This window comes from Diorhabda sublineata, chromosome X (genome assembly GCF_026230105.1).
Source record: "Diorhabda sublineata isolate icDioSubl1.1 chromosome X, icDioSubl1.1, whole genome shotgun sequence".
NCBI lineage: Eukaryota > Metazoa > Arthropoda > Insecta > Coleoptera > Chrysomelidae > Diorhabda > Diorhabda sublineata.
This window is the reverse complement of record NC_079485.1, coordinates 40,531,883-40,551,647: the sequence shown is the minus strand read 5'-3', so window position 1 is coordinate 40,551,647 and position 19,765 is coordinate 40,531,883. Positions and strand designations below refer to the sequence as shown.

Below are 19,765 nucleotides of genomic sequence, written 5' to 3'. Positions count from 1 at the left end.
TATATATATATGCTACAGGTATAATTTCTCCAAGCCGTGATGACATGACAATTTCAGTAGTGATAATATAATTAAACGGTACAATGTCACAATCGACTCGATTTTCTTACAATTTAAGATCGTTTTAGTGTCATCGTAATATGACGCGGACACTATAGTGAAGTGCTGTTATTTCGGTTTGTTTTGGTGCTTTTTGTTATTTATATGAAAATATGCATTATAGCTAATATTATTCGTCATGGTAAGAGTGAGTAATATGGCATGGTACAAAAAAATAAACTCCATCTCAGTGTAGTTTCATGCCACCACAGATATCAAATCCAGAAATAGTAGAACTCCCACAACAAAAAACATTTATTTAGAATAGGAAGTGCTACTGATCCATACTGTATCTGTGGACAACTGAAGACCTAAACCACATTTTTTTTTTGGATGCCCCATTAATCGAACCCCCAATTTTGATTTATATAACAAGCCAACTGAATTAAAAATACCTACACCAATTACATTATCCAACATTTTAAACAGAGAAAACTACAACATTATAAAGCTAATCATGAAATTTATCAAAATTGAGATATAAACAAAAATAATAATTATAATACATATTTAAAACTAAATATGAAAATAAGTCATAAGAGAATCTATCCAAGACCCTGGTCCTAATTTTCCTAACCGAGGCAACAACCTTAATGTGTGAAATGCTCGGCCGTTGTCCCTGAGCGAGTTGTAACCTTTGTTGTGATTGTCTTTTTTTAACATGCCTAGCTCACAAGAAGAACAGAATTGAGAAAAAAAAAAGGAAAATAAAACAAAAAAAAAAACAGAAAAAATATAAGCTAGAGAAGAAAAAGAAAAGAAGTCATTAAATTGTGAGAATTGACAATCTATTGTTTAATTGTAATATCACTAAGGAGATTAAAATGTCACGGCCCTAACAATACCTGCGGCATATATATGTGTAATTAATCCACTTTGATATGTAGAAAAAAAGTTTCTTGATATATCATCATTGGTCTGAAATGTTTAGAATTGAGTTTAAATATATAGGAATTTGCCGTTGAAATCAATGAGATTCTCCAAAAATATTTTGCTATTTTTACACAAGCATTGATTAATTGACTATAAAATAATACATATCACATCGAGATTACCTTAAATTACAGGGCGGGTTGATACAATTCCAATCTTGAAACTCACTGGATTAACTTTTGTGGGTTTATCTTCATATTTATAGCTATATACAATTTTATTTTATTTCTATATCCCAAAAAATACTATTTAGTGATAATGAGTCAAGAATAACTAATTTCTCCATCCCAATGAATACAGTTTAGTTTTGTGTGGTAGACAAAAATGTGACGTTGTACAAAAAATTCCTCTTGTAAGAATTAGATAGTTTTTACTGTTTTCTATTTATTAAAATTCGAATGTAATTTACCATAATCAAAAATGTAGCGTAAGAATCCCCGACTCCAAAGCAAAACTAAACTATTCATATGGATAATCATTTGCAAAATATGAATACCAAAATCAAAATTGTATGGCAGATAATTGAAAAATTAAGGTTGTCACTCACCTCTCTAAATTGTGTACCTCATTTATTATTCGATTTTAGAAGTTTGCATAAAGCGTATTTAACATATCACTTATAAAAATTATGTACATAATTCTGGACCAACTTGTTTATAAGATATTAGCAATAAGAATTACAAAAAAATTGAAATAAAAAACAACTTAATAGTATGATGTTAACATTTTTAATTCTGAAAAGGTGTGAACGAAAATTTCTAGTTTATCTGAAGTGATAATTAGTACAAAAACGTATTTTTGTTCTTTTAATACTGAACAATACTGTTTACTATATTCACACACTTTCCGACGCCAAAGGTAAACACTGTTTCATCAATGGTTCCGCAAAAATCCAATTTAAATGCTTCTGGTAAATAATATTGAGCAATTGCTCTTTTTTCTTGTTAAAGATAATTGTCCTTCATAATACAATACGATTACCTTCTCAAAAGTATGGCGACAGGTACAATTTCACTACAACTTAGTTGATTGTAAATAAAAAAGAGGTCAACTATATGTTAGGGTACATTTTATAACTAACCTTTCATTGAAATATTCGATTAGTTAGTAGAATATTATAGAAAAATCGAATGGTACAAATTATTTTCTAAAAGCTTACATTTATAGACATAGATAAGATATATATTCAAAAATAGACATTTCATGATGTTATTAATTATGCGATAAACTGTATAATTCTATTTAAAAAATCCCACAAATTTTCAGTAAGTTTTAATTTCCAAAAAAATGTATTATTGCTCAACCCTGTATAGATTCGTTTGTTTTTAGAAACTAAATTTTCCTCTGACTTTAAAAAAACCCAAAGAATGTCTGTTATGGATAACAGATCCTAGGCCCACGTAGTTTTCTAACAGTATATTATGCTGCAGAATGACGATGTTTTCTTTCCATTTCTGTACAGAAAGGCATATATTTTCGATGAATAAATCTAAATTGTATACGTTGCGAAGTCTTTCATCGGCACAATCTGAAACCAAAGAATCTCATTTAGGAGAAAATGAAATGTTCAATATAATTAATTAAAACAAAACAAATGTGAAGAACTATATGGTCTTGACAAGTATGCGCAGGTGACGCTCGGCTGATTGATTCCTGCAATTGTAACAAATGGACTTCTAGTAAAAAATCTGGTTATTTTCTTTTAATAACCAATTAACTATTAGTCAGATCAGCTGATTTATCGTCTTCCATGTCAAGTGGCCTTTACAATTTTGGTAATCATTAGATATGGTTTTTTAATTAGTTAACACTTTTCAGAAATATTTTTCTTTATATACAAACCTTTGTGATAATAGAGAGGATGATAGGTAAATGTCAGGAAATGTACTTCACTATTAAATGGATTCCATTTTGAAGCAAAACTATCTGGCTTATCTTGTTTCAACAGCAATCTAATACCTTTCATATTACGGTCTCTGAAAAATCAAGAATCATTAGAGCACTAGAACTTAAATTACACATTTTACATGAAATATAAAATTTACAAACTGAAAAAATTATTTAAAGGAACTACGTGTGAATATTAAGCAACAGCAAAAACAAACTTTATGCTGATCCAAGTATTGAAATATGGCAGATAATGCATAAATACCTTTATAAATGATACAAAATTTATTTTTAAACATATTTTTTTAGATACTCAAATAAAACATGAGAAACTTTCTTATGTGAAAAGAAATTACAGCTACAAGATATGTTTTCTGAGTGGACTGCGGTTTTGGTTTTGTATTATTGTAACGATATTTGTTCTGCTTTTTTAATGATAAACATTTTAGTAATTTAACGTTGCACAAAGCTTGATGCAAAGAAGCTTTTTCAAATAATATTGGAAAGCTTTTGAATGATGCATATTCACTACTTTTGTAACCGTTAACTTTCCTATATTTCAAGGCTGATGTCTTGCTGTTTCTTCGCGTTTTATAGTTTTTTCTTTACTATTTACTGTTTTTCACATGGCAGATTTCTTGTTACAGCATTCTAAGATTTAGTCTTATTTTCATTTTCATATCATCTACATGTACCATAAAATTTATATTCTTTGAGAGAGTTTATTTCTTCTAAATAATAATACGAAACATTGAGTGGACACACTGTATATTATTATCATTATTTCACTTCTAATATTAAAATTAGAAATTCAGTGGAAAATGTAGATGTTATTGGTGATTTAAGGCATCATTACTTGTTATGTGAAGAATATTTATGCTGTACATCAACTGATATTGAAACATCGTCATACAATTTGCAACTGATGTTAATTAATATACAATAGTCATTCATTAAACTTACAGTATACAATGTAAGTGTTTCTAATTTTTATAAATATTGAGTGGTAGTAGACATATTACAAAAAATTTCTGGCAATGTATATGGGTATTGTATATTAATAGAAAAGTGAGATTCACAATTCTTTTGAGTAATTTGAGAAATAAAAATACATACAAAAGGCAACGACACTCAGAAAATTAATAACATGCATGTTTTTGAGATTCAAATGTCACATAAAAACATTCATAACATTATAGTTAAAACGCAGTTTTGTAAATTTTCGGAAAAAGTTGAACATGATATATTTTTTATTAATTGGCAATTTATAAAATCAATTAAAAATTTGTGGTAATAGTACAGAGAAATTCAATGTATGTATTAAATTTTTTACAATTCTCGATTGATCTACATATTTTTCAACAAAATACAAATTTTGATAAATTAATATTACTTGTGTATTATTTGATTATTTATTTTTCAATACCTACTACTAGACAGAAAAATTCAATCCAAAAAAGAGAAACATTCCTTGACTGTGTCATTTTTGATGACAATTAATGATTGTCTGACATTAGGCAGATCAGAAAAAATGCGATTTTTCACACAATACGTTATGTTCCGGCATCTTCTCATATTTAATCCCATACAAACTACTCTAAATTTGTGACTAATACTTATTTATATAATACAGGGTAGTTCAACATTGATATACCATTTTACCATATAACTCTATCTATCTAAGCAATATATTTTAAACAGAATGATAATATCGATAGAATTAATTATTTGAAACTAAAAATATTTCCATTTTCAAGTATTTCAAGCATGAATTCACAGTGTAACGTCGTCAGAAAATTGCAGAAAACATACAAAACTGCAATAGTGATAGAAAAATCAGCAAAAATAAAGATGCGGTGAAATAAAATTCCTTATTCAACATAAATATACCTAGTTTGATTAAGGTTTTCTATGTCAGCCTGATTGTCGTTTTTAGGCATTCGTTTGAATAAACAATTTTCCAATAAGCTGGATATTCCATCAGCAAATCCATTAATTTTTCTTCATAAAAATGTAAACACAAAAAAGGTTATTCTACATGGTATGGATATTTGAAGCAATTCTTGAACTGATCTTTGTCGTTTTGTTTGATATAATTCATTGTACAGAAAAAATTGAATTCTCGATTTTTAAATAAATTTAGAAGCAACCCTATACTATATTTGTAGCACACTTGGCTATTATGGTTTTTATAAATTTTGGAATATTGTTATAACAGAATAGTACAATGCTATGAAAACATGAAGAAAAAATATAAATGTGCTATAAATTGAAAAGTAGATGAAAATAAATAAAATTTTAATGTCACATATTTGTAATAATGATAAAAATAATCTATAACTTACAATATTTTGAAAAATTGTGGAGAAATCCATTTAGACGTTGACTAGTATAGAGTAATGTGCTGATTTTTGCAATTACTAATTTCTATTCCTCATTGGTATCTATTTTTGTTTACTAAATAAAAAATTTGTATTACAAAGGTTTTTGCCACTAAATACTAGTCACAGCACAACTGAAAACAACCCTTATAATATAAACCATTGAACAAACACATATTATAAATGCTTCCATAACTAGCCCAATTGATTCAATTTAGAAGTTGAAATAATACTGTTGATTATAGTAGCGAAATCTGTTGATAGTGATTTTATTTCCTATGCGAATGTACATAACATCAATTTTTCAGTTACATCTTTGTTCAATTTAAACTCTTCTTCCATCGATAATATCTATATTTGACAATTCCATTTATAGCTTAGCAAACATAGTCGCATCCATAAAATATTTACTGACCCCCAGAAAGTTAGAAAGTATTAGTACCTCCATAACCACAATAAGAACGTGGATAGGCGTATATAGGTCAAGAATAAAATATTCCGAATTAATAGGAACTCATCCTAGAACCTGCAAGGCAAACGTTGTAGCCAAAAACACTAAGTGAACTAGGCAAAGAGAATAATGTTCTCATAATCTGGGTGCCATCATACAGAGGCATACAGGAAAACGAAAAAGCAAATAATCTCGCAAAAAATTTGGAAAACTATTGCCTCGAAATGTCTAACAAAAACTTTGACATAAACAAGAACCACCTGCCCATTCTCACTGGGTTTCCGACTGGACACTCTCACTTAAATGAACACCTTGAAAGGATACAGATGAAAAACATTGGTGAATACAGGTTTTGTGGTGAAATGGTCGAAACACCAGAGCACATATCTGCATGCACTGAAACAGCAGGAATACATGCCCGGTTATTTGGGATTATACTAACTGCTGCTGTACACAGAAACCGCTTGCATCATCTGATTCTGGCTTTCTAGTGTATCTATACACTGAAAACACTAGCAACTTAGCACAAGTAGTATTTATTGAGCTAAATAATTTATGCGATAAGAGTTATCTCGTTTGAATTTGTCTCTGAAAGGTTATGTCAAATGTTACTGTTAGTTTGGAGGCTTAAATATGTGTTAATGCAATAAATAAATTACTTATGTGAATATTTGACAATACCTGAATAATTATGTTTCATTTTCAGTAGCTGGTTTTTCAAGCAAAGCATAAAAGAGTATAGTTGTCTTTGTGAATCGTTATTAACCACTACTTTAAGAGAGTTTTGTCTTTTGGAAATTTACGTCCTCTTTTTATGTGAACAAAACGGCAATACAAAATATCGCTGCATGTTAAATATTTTATTTCAATTGCACTTTTACATGACTCATATATTCAACAACAAATTTTAGTAGGTGCTTCAAGAACCTCACTCGCCGGTGTCGCCAGCAAGTATTTGTTTCCAAGATAATTTCCATTATACTCTAGTCTTGATTGTAAAGAATGTCCATGTACATACTAACGAAAATTGTAAAACTTCTTTATCAATTCAATGAATCTATTAGGTATTCCTATATAAACTAAATAAATACAGTAGATGAATTATAATCTACTTAGCTGATAACGCTTTATTTATTTCTTATACATTTAATGTTTGCATACAGCTGGTAAACATTCAAGTCAGTTCAAGAACAAGTTACTTCAAGGGACTAGTATTTATAACAGGGGAACACTCACTAAAAATATAATCTGAAGGTTAAACTATATCTTATCAGACATAATATGAACAACTTTTTCAACAGCTATATATAAATACTTACGGTATCAGGGAGCCACTAGGATAGACTAGATTTCCAACAACTATTCCTTCTATGTCACTGAACATTATTTTACGACATCCTAGCCTTCTTAGAGCAATAAAATCATATTTAACTAAAATTAGGTTTTTGGCAGTCATCATCAATAAGCGTTCTTTGTCAGTGTCCCAATGATTAATTCTGAAAATGATTGTTTGTTATATATTATATATACCGCAATTTTTAATTTGGATGTACTCTCAAGATATGACCTAAGCACCTTGATCTTAACTTTCTTAGTATACTATAATTGCATGTTAGTTCTGTTTAGGATATGGTTTGTTTTTGTTAGACCTCATCACAAAAGCTTGGTCTAATTTCAGGTTGAGATTGCAGAATATTAGAAAAATAAAAAGAGAGAAAACCAAAATTAATAAATGGAGGGAATAATTTTTGAAACACTAGAATAAATTAACCCAGGATAAATAACAGTGAAGGAAATTCATACATAATTAACTATAGATTCTAACAAGTTCTACTAGACAAAAAAAATATAATATAATATGAAAAATAATATTAAATACTTACTGGGTGAGCAAAAATGAAGCATATACTGGTCCTTCAGTCTCATCTAGCAAATGAGCTGTACATTCTTTTACAGCTCTTTCAATAACACCATCTCGGAACGTAAAAAAGTTGTTAGGGTCTTCTTTAATGACAATGGATGGTTGGATGCATTTTTCGTTGCTGGAGCTCTGAGGTGCTGTAGTAGAAGTAGCCGTCGGCGGAGGAGTTTCATCTTTGCTTCCTTTTGAGCTCCATATGGTTTCTGTTACTAGAGATACAAATATTATAAAATGATTGATTCATAAGTAGATATGAGTTACCATGAGTCAAACAGAGTTGTTAGTGAACCAGTTGTTTTTGAAAATTAGTTCTTTTATTCTAAATACAAACATGAACGAATGATTAGCGTTTAGTCATTCAATTTAATTATATCTATATGATTCACATTCCAATTGAGGCATGATACATGATATCGAATATTTCCCAATACTTTTCTTTAGAGCTTACCTTCTGGACTGATAAAGTAGATTAGGAATTACATATATGAAGTGCACATGTGTTCAAAGCCCTATGAAAAACTAAATTGAGTAGTGCTATCCAACAATATAAAATCTATAAGTTTCCCAATTTTACTTCAGTTATTTTCAATGTTTATATTTATTTTGATGTTACCGAATATCCTTTATTTTATAAACTTCTTTCCTCTAATCCATTGCACAAAACCCTCTATATTCTATTCTTATTATTTTTATTGGTTTTTCATTTTTATTTCGAATAAAGCATTATTAAAAAGTTGAAAATTGTTTCTTGGATTTTAGGATATCAATTGATATTATAAAAAATGATTCAATTATAGAACATGTTGTTGACAATATACTATTATTTCAAAGACAACAGAAACTTACTTAAATATAAAATAGTGGTATTGGAATACAACATCACTTGATTTTGTTCTTCAGTGTATATTAGAACTTTGCTATTAGTAACATTTTGTTAGAAAATATGAGTATTGGAACCATTCAAATATGTAATAAAAAATTATTGTTGAATAATCTCAATCAAATTATAAAATTTAAAATAGTCTTGTAAAAGAAATATTTATAATTCATAGATAATGTTACATAGATTTATTAGCAAACAATGGTTCAGCACCTTCTGTGAATTGTTTATGCACAGTTCGCATAGCAGTATTAATTTGATTTGATTGCCTTTTTTATCAGTTTCCATATCGCGTATATAGGAAATTATGAAAACAAATATTATGTTAGATTCGTTGAGAAATATTGAAAATAACGCCGTATCATATAGAATATGTGATGATAATTGTGACCCCAGTATTCCAGTGCAAAAAAGAAAAACTAAATACTCAATTGTCAAATTCGACTCAGACTGTTTATAGAATACATTCTAAAACAGTTAATAGTTTTCACAATGATGCTTTATGTTGCTTCCATGTAACTGATTCAATCAGTCCATCTACAGTAGAAGTAATACAGTATATAATACAAATCTATTCCTGTTAATTTGGCTTTACCAAGAAACAATCATGTAACATACAACACGTTCTAAAACCAAACATTTCATATTCAATATCTTTTTAACAAAACTCAATGAATTTTTAATGACAAAATTTTATTACTTATAGTATTGAAGCAATGAGCACAAATTTGAAAATATCTTGTGAATTGTGCCAATTTATGTATTGTATATGCAGTTTGGACAAAAATATGTATTTTGTTTGTTTTTTATTTATTTTTAACAAAGTTCAATTAGTTGTAATTTTGAATATACTAAAACTATTATTTAATACACCAGAATAAGGTATGTGTTTATACATTGGTTGAACCTAAATCAAATATTTTAAAAACACTTATTATGGAAAGTCTGCTATTAAATTATCATGTATGTAATTATGAAAGTTTTTATATGAATTGAATGAGTAATTTTTTAGACTGTTAGCCATGTAAGTATATTTTCAATTTTTAACAAACATCTACTTCTTAAAACACTACATATACTACTAAGTATTAAAATCACAATCCATGCCATCTACAGGGATATATTTTAGCAACTGATTCTAAGTAATTTCATAAACGAAAGAAAGGTTTCATGTGGTAAACGACATAGAAATTACTAGAAATCGCATTTATATAAAGTTTCATCCAAGCAGTTTAAAAAAAATATGCAATGAAGTTATGAAACTACTGTAACAAAATCAGTTGAATATTTAGCTTGATTACCCCTCATTGGAAGGTATAGTGAAGACTGAGAAATAATCATTGAAAATTATGTTGATGGACATTTTCCATTTCCAACATGTTCCATTGTGTTCATTAAGTGGGTTAACAATTAACAATATTTTTGCTTACAGATTAGTATTTTATGAGTAATTGAAAATTTGGTATATTGTAGTATATTGAAGGACATACTTTAGAAAACAACTTGTGAAATTGTATTTGATACTATTTACAATATTTAATACTAAACATGTAATTATCCTCTTATATCGTAATTATTTCTAATTGATTTGCTTAATTTCAATAGAAAGTTGCAAGGATAAATGTTGGAACATAATTACATCAACAAGTACTCTGTGATTGATTCTTGTCCTATACCAAGCTAAAAATAAACTAATAGCCAGAAGTGCTAATGCTAGTGTTTAGTGTTTTTAGTTTCATTTTCCAAATCTTTCTAATACTAAATTAGTTCATGTTTTTAATAACTAAAACTAAAGCAAAAGCATGTTTTTTTAGAACATGTTTGTTTTTATGAGGTATACTGCAGTATAGATTGATTTTTGGAGTTTAAATGGAACTTTTTTTCTAGAATCAACAAAATATAGTTCAATAATGCTGATCAGGTTAAAAAAGATTTATTTGCATTGATTTTCATATTTATTGTTTGATTTTTATTAGTCGTGGAGAATTCATTTAATAAGAAAAAAATAATCAATCTATACATAGATATTTTAGCAACAAAATAAATTATCAAAAATATAAAGGTAGTTTAGTACATACAAATATCATATAATGCTGGACAGAAGAACCCTGTATGTATAGACATGAGCACTCCGAATAATTGAGGGGATCACATTTTCCATACTGGATAAATAACTACACAAATGTGAATAAATATCAGTGAATAATTATATCTTATCATAAGAACAAAAACAGTGTGTAATTAAAAATATAGACAATAAATACTAACTTTTATTGGGAATTGATGATAAAGGAGCCATGAAAGTGTTTCTCCAATGATAATTTTGACTCTGATTGTTTATATCGGATACATTATCAATTCTATCAACATCAGGATTAGGTGATTTGGGCGGATCACTTCTGTCAGGATGAATTCGGAGGCTGCATCCTTTAAATTCTTCGGGTAAATCTTCTTCTAATGCCATTTCAATCATATTCTCAACAGTACAATATTTCAGAATTTTTATTGGAATTTTAACTTTGGCAAGGTACACTAAATTTCTAAACGTGTTGTTTATTTATTGTTCATTCAACAAATGCCTCCGACAAAACTGTCTCTAAAACAGCTGTTTGTAACAGGCAGCGCACATATTACTGAAAATCAATTTGGTTGTGACTATAAAGACGCCTCCGAAAAAAATTATGTGGAGTAATGTTTGTATAAACTATTATCCAATTAAAATATTTCGATTATTAAACTTCAAATAACATTCTACTTTATATTTAAAGCATAAATTCAATATGTAATAAGATTAATAGACCAATTATTTTTCTTTTGATTACAGATTCAAAATTTCAAGGTTCATAGAGGGGATAATAACAATCGATACTGTATATACACAAAACTTTTACAGATAAAGAAATGGTTTCAATTACAAATAAAACAAAATGTTTTTAAATTGCGAGTAGAAGCGAGTAGAAACCCATAGATAGAATAAGAGTTGATATATTCAACTACAGTGATAACTTCTGTTGTTTCAAACTTGACGTTGAGGGGGCAATAGCCATAACTTCTTCAAGTAAAAAAGTTGATTAAATAGCGCTGGAATTGAGACTGTTGTTGTCTTGTCCCAATAGAGGGACTTTACAAGAGTCAATAGGCGTTTTTAAGGTGTTGCAAAATTATAGCTTTGTTCTCGGGCCTGGTTTTCCACCCACTCTGCACATTTACCTAAAAAGATATTTTGTGCACGACTCTCCGTCTTATTGTTTTACTTCCAAAATACCTAGACTTTCCCAAGACACATAAGACTTATTATCAAACGCTCATCTCATTCTTAACATATTAATTTAGTTATACATACCGTTTACTTGTCTATCCCTATGTGTTCGGGATGAAATCAGGTTATATACTGACTTCTCGCCATCTCGCTGATGTGCCTTTTTATACAAAATGGATTTCTCGATAATTCCATTCTGGAATGTAAGCAAAGAAAAATGCCTATAAATTTATTCTATAAAAACGGCCATACCATTCTATAAATAATTTATAAAAAATGTTGTCAAAGGATTCCGCCAAATTTTCGATTCAATTAAAATAATCGAGGAGAACCGGCTTCACGGTCTATGTCGTGTTCGAGTTCGTAACAGTTTTAATGTCGTTTCTGAGCATATGGAAAAGTTGTTTTTACTAAGACTCCTTCTGTTCGTTGTTGATGTGACTTCTCTACAGTAGGGCTATGAAATATGCGGTATGCCGCTTTTTGGTAAGGCAGTCTGCTTCATCATTGCTTTGTATTATTTGGTGGCCTTGTAGCCCCATGAGGATTACTTTGTTTCTGGTATTTGGTTCTTATAGAGTTTGCTTACACTCCCACCATAGCTTGGACGTGTACTCAATAGTCTTCAGGGCTTTCAAGGCCGCTTGGTTATCAGAGAAGAAGTAAATGAGTTTTCTAGCAAAATTTCTATTCAAACACTCCTTAAACTCACTTAGTTCTAAATTGTTTATTTACGTTTGAATTGAAGTAGGTTCAAATTGTTTTAATGTCAAATTTACATTTTTATTCTTTCAGGGATACACAAATCATCCATTAATGAAACAAAAATAGATAGAAGGAGACAATGACAATTAAATCAAAAAATGTATGCATCATTTAATCTCAAATTAAGCTATTAATGGAAAAAACATTCCTCGAAAACAATCTACATTAAACAATACTTCGGGGGTGTTACATGTACTGAAAGTGGGGGAATATGCTCGGAAAAAAAACATGGAAAGTATTTTAAGTGTTGTTCTTACCCTCATTCGAAGTTCAGTTGTAGTTTGAGTTACAGTAAAGAAACTCTCGGCCAGGTGAGTAATTATTTTAATACGCGATAATAATTTATACAATACGTTTAAAGTCCATATTTTGAACTCGATTTTTGGATGTACCAAACAAACTATACTTATTCGCCTCTGGGCCTACGACCTGTTTTTTGATTATTAGAGTAAATTAAAAACATTCTCAATATATAGGTACACAATAATTTTAATGTAACCGTCAAAAAGTAAAGAAATTTGTTATGTTTTTAACTTTTTTTACTGAATTTTAGTAGTTTATACGATTGTTTGAACATACAAGAAAATTATTTTTTTTTCTAAACTGTATTGGTGGGTTTGAATTGAGTTTCCAAATCATTTTCTAAATAACTTTGTTTTGAATCAATATTAGTAATAAATTTGCTTCCTTTTGCAACCATTTTTGTACAGATGTAATTATTGCGACCCTATCTAGTATGTACATCTAGAATAGGTAAATTTTTGGGGTACATTTGTTCACAAAACTGATCTAAGTTGGATTGCAGCGGAGCAGAACAGAGTACATAGGTACAAAGCGTTGATGGGAAAAAATCCACTCATGTCTCTAGTTCTCATGATGGACATATTTTACTCGAGTTTTCAACCAGTGTGTTGTTTATTTGTACTGTTATGTGGTTTTACTTTACAATGTTGCTTATCTTCTATCCTTTTAGAATGAATCTTTTTCATATTGTTTCATTATCAGATCATGAATCCGACGTTGAACTAGTATGACTCCAAATTGTACTGATGAGTAAACGGATGAAGAAATAACAGGCGTTATCCGCTGACTTATCGGAACTATTCTATTTCTATTTCTTTTTTTGTTTGTTTAAGAATTAATATAGTATTTCTTTTTTTGGAAAGTACATACTGTAATAATGAGTGTAACATTTATAATAATAAATCAATTTTTCTTTGTACTTTAGTAAATTGAGAATATTTTATTTTTTGCAGAATGATAGCAGCATGGTTTTTGTTTGTTGTTGTTTCTTCATCTAGTGATTTTGTTCTAGATCCGGTATTAGGTAAAGAAATTTGGCAAGCTCCGGGTTGTCACAAAGTTGGTGAGTATGATCAGAGAATATTTCAAAAAAATAGTTCACAAATTAATTCACATTACGACTTTTTTAAATTATTTAACCAGAAATTCACAAACAGATTGTCATTTCCTCCTTTTTGAAAAAATACTTTGATAGTTATTGTTTATTTCATTCTTAGCAATGTTGATTCAGGCTTATTTTTCTGCATTTCCAAGGTTTTTCGTTCATTTTGAATATAGTTTGTATTCGTTTGTTTAAGGTCATACTAGGAAAATTAGTATACCAAACTGCGTGGAATTTCATATGACGACTAATGCCTGCCGAGGATTTTGCGAAAGTTGGGCTATTCCTTCTCTACAGAAGACTACACCTACTCAACCAATCACATCAATGGGCCAATGTTGCAATATAATGGAAACAGAAAATGTGTCAGCCAGAGTTTTGTGCGTTGATGGAATAAGGACGGTTACTTTCAAATCGGCTGTCACTTGCTCTTGTTATCATTGTAAGAAAGATTAGATTTCGCAATTGGTATTTATAATTAACTACTCCATTATTAAATGAGATAATTATATAATACGCATTATTGTAAATATATTGTACTGACTGACTAATTGTATATTTCATGTTCATTAAATGTTGTTTCCTAATAAATGCTTCATTTCCACTGAAGGAAATTTGATATGGTTTCTAAAAATAATTATAAAATAACAGCTAATTAAGGAGTATGTCAGTGTAAGACAAACAGTAAGACTAAAAAGACAAAAAACTAAAAGCAAAAAATTAAGCAAAAGTCTTACGCCGAGAAAAAGTTGCGCTAGACAAACACATTTATAAAAGAATGGAGCCTAAATAGATTCAATAGCATTAAAATTAGCATCATTAATATTTATGAACATTAGAGTTTTAGAGACATTGAAGAAATTGGTTTGGTTTAAATTCTTATTCCGTGTTAGAGTATCTAGTCTTCCATCAGTTTGAAAGAAGACGAATATGAGGCAATGTAGTGAAAAATAATGATGAGTTTTCTTGTACCTCTTGATGAAGCCGTCTTGTTTATTTAATACTTAATATCTTTTAAAGTGCTATTTGTACACATCTCATTTTGCACAATATGCATGCAAACGCCCGATGTCAATGCATTTTACAGAAATAATTTCCAAAACAAATTATTTTTTATTTGCTTTTGACGACCCAAAAAGTGATTTGATTTATCTAGTTTCCAGTAGACGAGGTGAAGAGGAAATTAGTCATAACTTTGGAATATATAACACTGCTTCACTTCCTCCACATCTGACCCTCTTTCAGTTTAAGTTCGAGCATGGAATCAATAGCATATTTTTTATTGTCGTGGAAATAAGTGACTTACATTTGAAGCAATTTGTTATAATTCAGTTTTTAGTGAAATCTTACTTAAGCATATCGGAAATTTCTCGCAAATTTCATTTGGCTTAACAAAAGGTGGTATGACGACCGTTTGCGCACGCTGATCACACCCGATCGTCGCCCAAATATCGGTGTGTCGGTCTTATGAGTTAAATATTAAAATAGAATCCATCTGAAATAAGTTCCACGAGCATGCGAAAGCCAAAATTTTCACCCATGAACAAAAAAATATGCAAGGATTTGATATACTTCGCTCTGTGCAACTCCGTGACTCGTATAGACAAAGTCAGCAATGGGTAGAAATGTAAATTGTTCGTAAAGTGTTTTGTTTGTAAATTTGGTTTTATTTTATTTTATTTCAGAGAAAGATTTAGTTGTCAACATTTGTGTAGATTGTAAAACTTAAACGGTAATGAGATGCGGACCTATTCAATTCAAATTCATGCTTGTTTAATCCACTTCTGGAAACTCTTCATTTGCAACCATTATATAATAGATTTATTACTCTGGTTTTTGAAAAGATTGTCAATCGACTTAACTTTCTGTCGCGCCCATACTTTAGTCCCAATATTGCGCCCTGTAACATTTTTGAATTTCTCAAGATAAAGTCACACCTCATGGTGGCGTAGAGGAAGTGAAAGAAGCTGTCACCGTGGTTCTAAACAACTTGGACAATTACTTCTTAGGCTAGAGAGAGAGAGAGAGAGAGATTGTAAAGGTTCATAATAAAATTATGGTGAAAAGTTTTTTGCTCGATTTTTCAAGATAAAATTTCGGAACGTAACTCTAGATTATAAGGATAAGGTTAGTGGATAAAAATATAAACAACATCGTTTAAATAAATAATTTTTTATTGATTTACTAAATATAACATACTCACCAAGTTAATTTTACATAAATAATAAATTACGAATAGATATTCAAAGTTGATTTTATCATATAATCATTGAAAAAGATAAGATTTAGATATTTAATACCAAGTCAAAATAATTTATAACATGCTTACTTTTTTAAACATGATCATTTTTTTTAAAATTAGAAATAGTAACCGTTTATTTCAATTAATATATTTCCTGATAAATATTTTCAAAGTATACTCGATATCGGCGAAAATTTTTCTTATGCAAATCCTAAGCTATCGATTTGTGATCTTGGAGGTCGGTATCTTAATCCCTCACAACTTGTATCGGTTGATGAACAAACTTGACATTTGCAATCAGTAGCATCTAAATATTCATAATAATTGGTGCCTTCTTTGACACCTTCATCACAAAATCTTAATGATACGAACATCTTTGTACGGCCGTGGTGCACACACACGGGGTGGTTGGATTTCTTGAAAGGAAACCGCCAATCGGAAATCTAAAACAAAGAGATTTGTGAAACATACATTTGATATACTCTGGGTTTTGTCACTTAAACTACAAAAAAATTCCGTTTTGTTTGAAGTTTCAGTAAGCTAAGGTGGTATAGACAAATTTTAAGAGATAGTAAAAGGATGGAAAGGAGCCGTTGGTGATATTCATACTAAACACACTGTTTATACTACCACAAGTTATCGTCTTCAGAGAGTGAACCTTCAGTCTCTGAAGTCAATAACTTACGCTTCAGACAGTATAATTGTGAGTGTTGGTGTAGTGGTTGTCTAAACAGTGTGTTCAGTAAGAATAAGACAGACGTTTAGAAGATTCGTGGGAAGTCTGGGGGGATATAAACTGAGAAGGACGAATGTATACATGTATATGATACTACTGAAATATATCTTTCACTCACTCACCTCATTAGAATCACAGCGACCCCAGCAAGCGCTAACAGAAATTTTATCCCAACACTGCTTGCCATTTTCGTCTGACTGGGTCACCATGTATGTGTATTGTTTTTTGTTACATTTTAAAGTTAAAGCATCATCATCATCTTCGGAAGTAGATTTGGGTTCTATAGCGGCGTTTATAATTACTGCTCTTGCGCAACTATAAGTTATAACTAACAGCACTAAAAAACTCAACATATTTCAAATCTGTAACAAGAATAACGTATTAGCACACAATACATATAATTAGGAAAACGTGGTTTTAAACATTCATGTTTATAGACATTTATTGAATTATAACAAAAAATTTTGACAAGGTATTACATTAAATTAACACACACATTATTATATATGTATTAACTGATTGAAGTGTTTGATTCAATAACGTATTAAAAAATTTTGATTTTTCTCTGAGAAATGCTTTTTATTATATTTTTCAATTAAGATGTAAAATGTGATGTAAAAAGTATTTTCTTGTTACTATCACTGAATAATAAATCATTATCAACGATTTCATACATTTTTAAAAAGTTTCAGCTTTCTCAAATTTGTCCTACCTCTATTAATAAGAATAGAGTTTCTTTATACAAAATACGAATACTCCAAATATATAATATTAACATCTACCTGTTGTTTGAAGTCGATTCTATTGAAGTTCTCACTGGTTGCGGAGTTTATGAAGTGAATTATTTACAACTGTTGGCTGTATCATGTAAGTAAGCAGAGGTAGCCGGGAGTTTGCGAATGTTGAAAGTTGCATCGCTCATTATAGCGTCTATGAACGGTGGGCGGAGCATTGTTTCGTCGATTGCGCAATTGTTGTACATGAACGAACAACTTTCTTGATTTATTTTTGTTTTTAATAGAAAATTTAATTACAAAATTATTTCATCAAATTGCACAGAGAAATCCCATGAAAAATATCACTTAAAAATAATTTAACAACCTTTTTCGAGTTCATAGACACCACGGCAATTTTTTTTGGGAATGCTTCTAATAATCTTTTTTTTATAAACTGTACGGTTCGATGTCCGCAGATATGTGTCTGTTCTTTCACATTTCGCGCATTCGATAAAAACTGATTTTATAAAACTTAAAAAGAAGCATTGTTTTTTTTCAATAACGTTTTCCGAAACAAACTCCTCAGCTCCAGGTATATCTGGCTTCGTTGCTTCTTCGTTTCCAGCTCCACATGTTTCCTCAGTGGATTGACTCGATGACACGTCGGTGTTTATATTTTCGGTGGCAGCAAGTCATCGACCTAACAGAAAATCTGTTATTGTTTCGTATGAAATGGTCATTACGAAGTTTATATCGTTGAAAAGTTTTTTCAGAAAAAAGCAACAATTGTTCTTTTTTTGCCACAGAATACAAAAGACGGTTGAATCGTCGACATATTTGGATTTGAGCCCGTTCGTTCGACGAGGAGAACCGAAACGGATTGCGTACGACAAAGATCCACACGGACAGGCAGATGCTGCTTTGAAATTTTAGTGGAAAAGGCTTAGGTAGCTCGAAGGTCGTGTTATGGGTTCAAGCAAGGCCGGAATGTATCGCAAAATATGTATTTGAAAGCAAACAGCCTCACAGCAATACTCCAAAATTTTTAATCTTGTTGACCGCTACACAATCAGCTGATTGTTGTTTTCGCAGCCTCCCACACCCGCACCCACCGTTACTTGAGCAGTTGAGGGTCGGTTCATTTATTAGTCATATAGGGTCAACTATCGATGTTAATATCAGCCGGTTTACTATGACTTTTGAATTTGCAACGCTACCTCCCGAACTATTACAGGATCAGATTACACTGCAAGAAAAAACCCTTAGAGTTACTGATAAAAAATGAAAAAATGCAAGAAGTTTTTGCATCATTACTCGATTCTCAAGATGTAGAAAATTTTGATAAGATGGAAATCGTCCGAGAATGTGCATCAATGCTCTATAATCGAAAGAACTGTAAAAGCGTGGATTTGGCACGATTGTTCATTTTTCAAAAATTATTTGCTAATACTTTGATAGAAATATTTCCATCAAAGTCAAATTGAATATTGAATTCCATGAGTTTAAAAGCTTTAATAATATCAAAATCACCGGAAATCTCAATTAATTATTTCCCAGATGAATGATGAATATATAAGTATTCGAAAGCTCGGAAAATATATTGAAGTTAGTCCACTTTGGTGTTTCCTTGCCACGTTCCACACAATAAAAAACTACTCCTATGTCCTACTGTGTCTTCTGTTCCTAAAAACCGTAGTAGTTGGAGCGACTAAAAAATATTTTGTTATATTTTTTAAGCGTAGTAGTCTATATGAAACTATTATAAGTTATGATAAAGACTACAGAGTTTAATTTCTAGAAGTTGATTTTTGAACGATATGCAAATGTTATCTAAATATGACAGCATTTTAGAAAGTATGAATATGTAAAAATTACAATAGCCTTTTCATCGTCTTTTTTAAAAACGTTTTCATGAAAATGAGGCGATAAAGCTGAATTAATTGAATATTCAGACTGGCGCCGTATATTTGTCATGAGGGATATAGTCTAATTTTTAGTAGGTTTGGAAGAACCTATTAGACATAAGCAAAATGTCAAGATCGAATAGATAATTTATATGTCTATGGATTTTGATTCAAGGGTACAGGAAA

At 30.0% G+C, this 19,765-nt stretch overlaps 3 protein-coding genes across 6 annotated transcripts; 1 reads left to right on the top strand and 2 right to left on the bottom strand.

Annotated features, from left to right (window-relative positions):
* Nucleotides 1–518: 518 nt before the first annotated feature.
* LOC130451437 (tumor protein p63-regulated gene 1 protein-like) lies at nucleotides 519–11,166 on the bottom strand. 2 transcript variants are annotated; one of them, XM_056790453.1, is made up of 6 exons: nucleotides 10,821–11,160; nucleotides 7,635–7,881; nucleotides 7,071–7,247; nucleotides 4,810–4,920; nucleotides 2,875–3,008; nucleotides 519–2,560 (listed from the first exon to the last, which is right to left on the bottom strand). In XM_056790453.1, exons 1-6 carry the CDS (start codon nucleotides 11,023–11,025, stop codon nucleotides 2,358–2,360), a joined length of 1,077 nt encoding a protein of 358 aa, XP_056646431.1. In that variant the 5' UTR covers nucleotides 11,026–11,160; the 3' UTR covers nucleotides 519–2,357. The 2 variants fall into 2 exon arrangements, with proteins under 2 accessions (XP_056646431.1, XP_056646430.1); XM_056790452.1 differs by lacking the exon at nucleotides 4,810–4,920 and having other exon boundaries at nucleotides 10,821–11,166.
* An 817-nt stretch (nucleotides 11,167–11,983) lies between these two features.
* On the top strand, nucleotides 11,984–14,585 carry LOC130451436 (thyrostimulin alpha-2 subunit). Of its 3 annotated transcripts, none has more exons than XM_056790450.1 (4): nucleotides 11,984–12,014; nucleotides 12,607–12,887; nucleotides 13,833–13,942; nucleotides 14,178–14,559. In XM_056790450.1, exons 3-4 carry the CDS (start codon nucleotides 13,834–13,836, stop codon nucleotides 14,435–14,437), a joined length of 369 nt encoding a protein of 122 aa, XP_056646428.1. In that variant the 5' UTR covers nucleotides 11,984–12,014; nucleotides 12,607–12,887; nucleotide 13,833; the 3' UTR covers nucleotides 14,438–14,559. The 3 variants fall into 3 exon arrangements, with proteins under 3 accessions (XP_056646428.1, XP_056646427.1, XP_056646429.1); XM_056790449.1 differs by lacking the exon at nucleotides 11,984–12,014 and adding an exon at nucleotides 12,065–12,297; XM_056790451.1 differs by lacking the exon at nucleotides 11,984–12,014 and adding an exon at nucleotides 12,462–12,558 and having other exon boundaries at nucleotides 14,178–14,585.
* A 1,594-nt stretch (nucleotides 14,586–16,179) lies between these two features.
* On the bottom strand, nucleotides 16,180–19,550 carry LOC130451688 (thyrostimulin beta-5 subunit). Its single transcript, XM_056790867.1, has 3 exons — nucleotides 17,742–19,550; nucleotides 17,082–17,321; nucleotides 16,180–16,666 (listed from the first exon to the last, which is right to left on the bottom strand). Exons 2-3 carry the CDS (start codon nucleotides 17,310–17,312, stop codon nucleotides 16,424–16,426), a joined length of 474 nt encoding a protein of 157 aa, XP_056646845.1. The 5' UTR covers nucleotides 17,313–17,321; nucleotides 17,742–19,550; the 3' UTR covers nucleotides 16,180–16,423.
* Nucleotides 19,551–19,765: the final 215 nt, after the last annotated feature.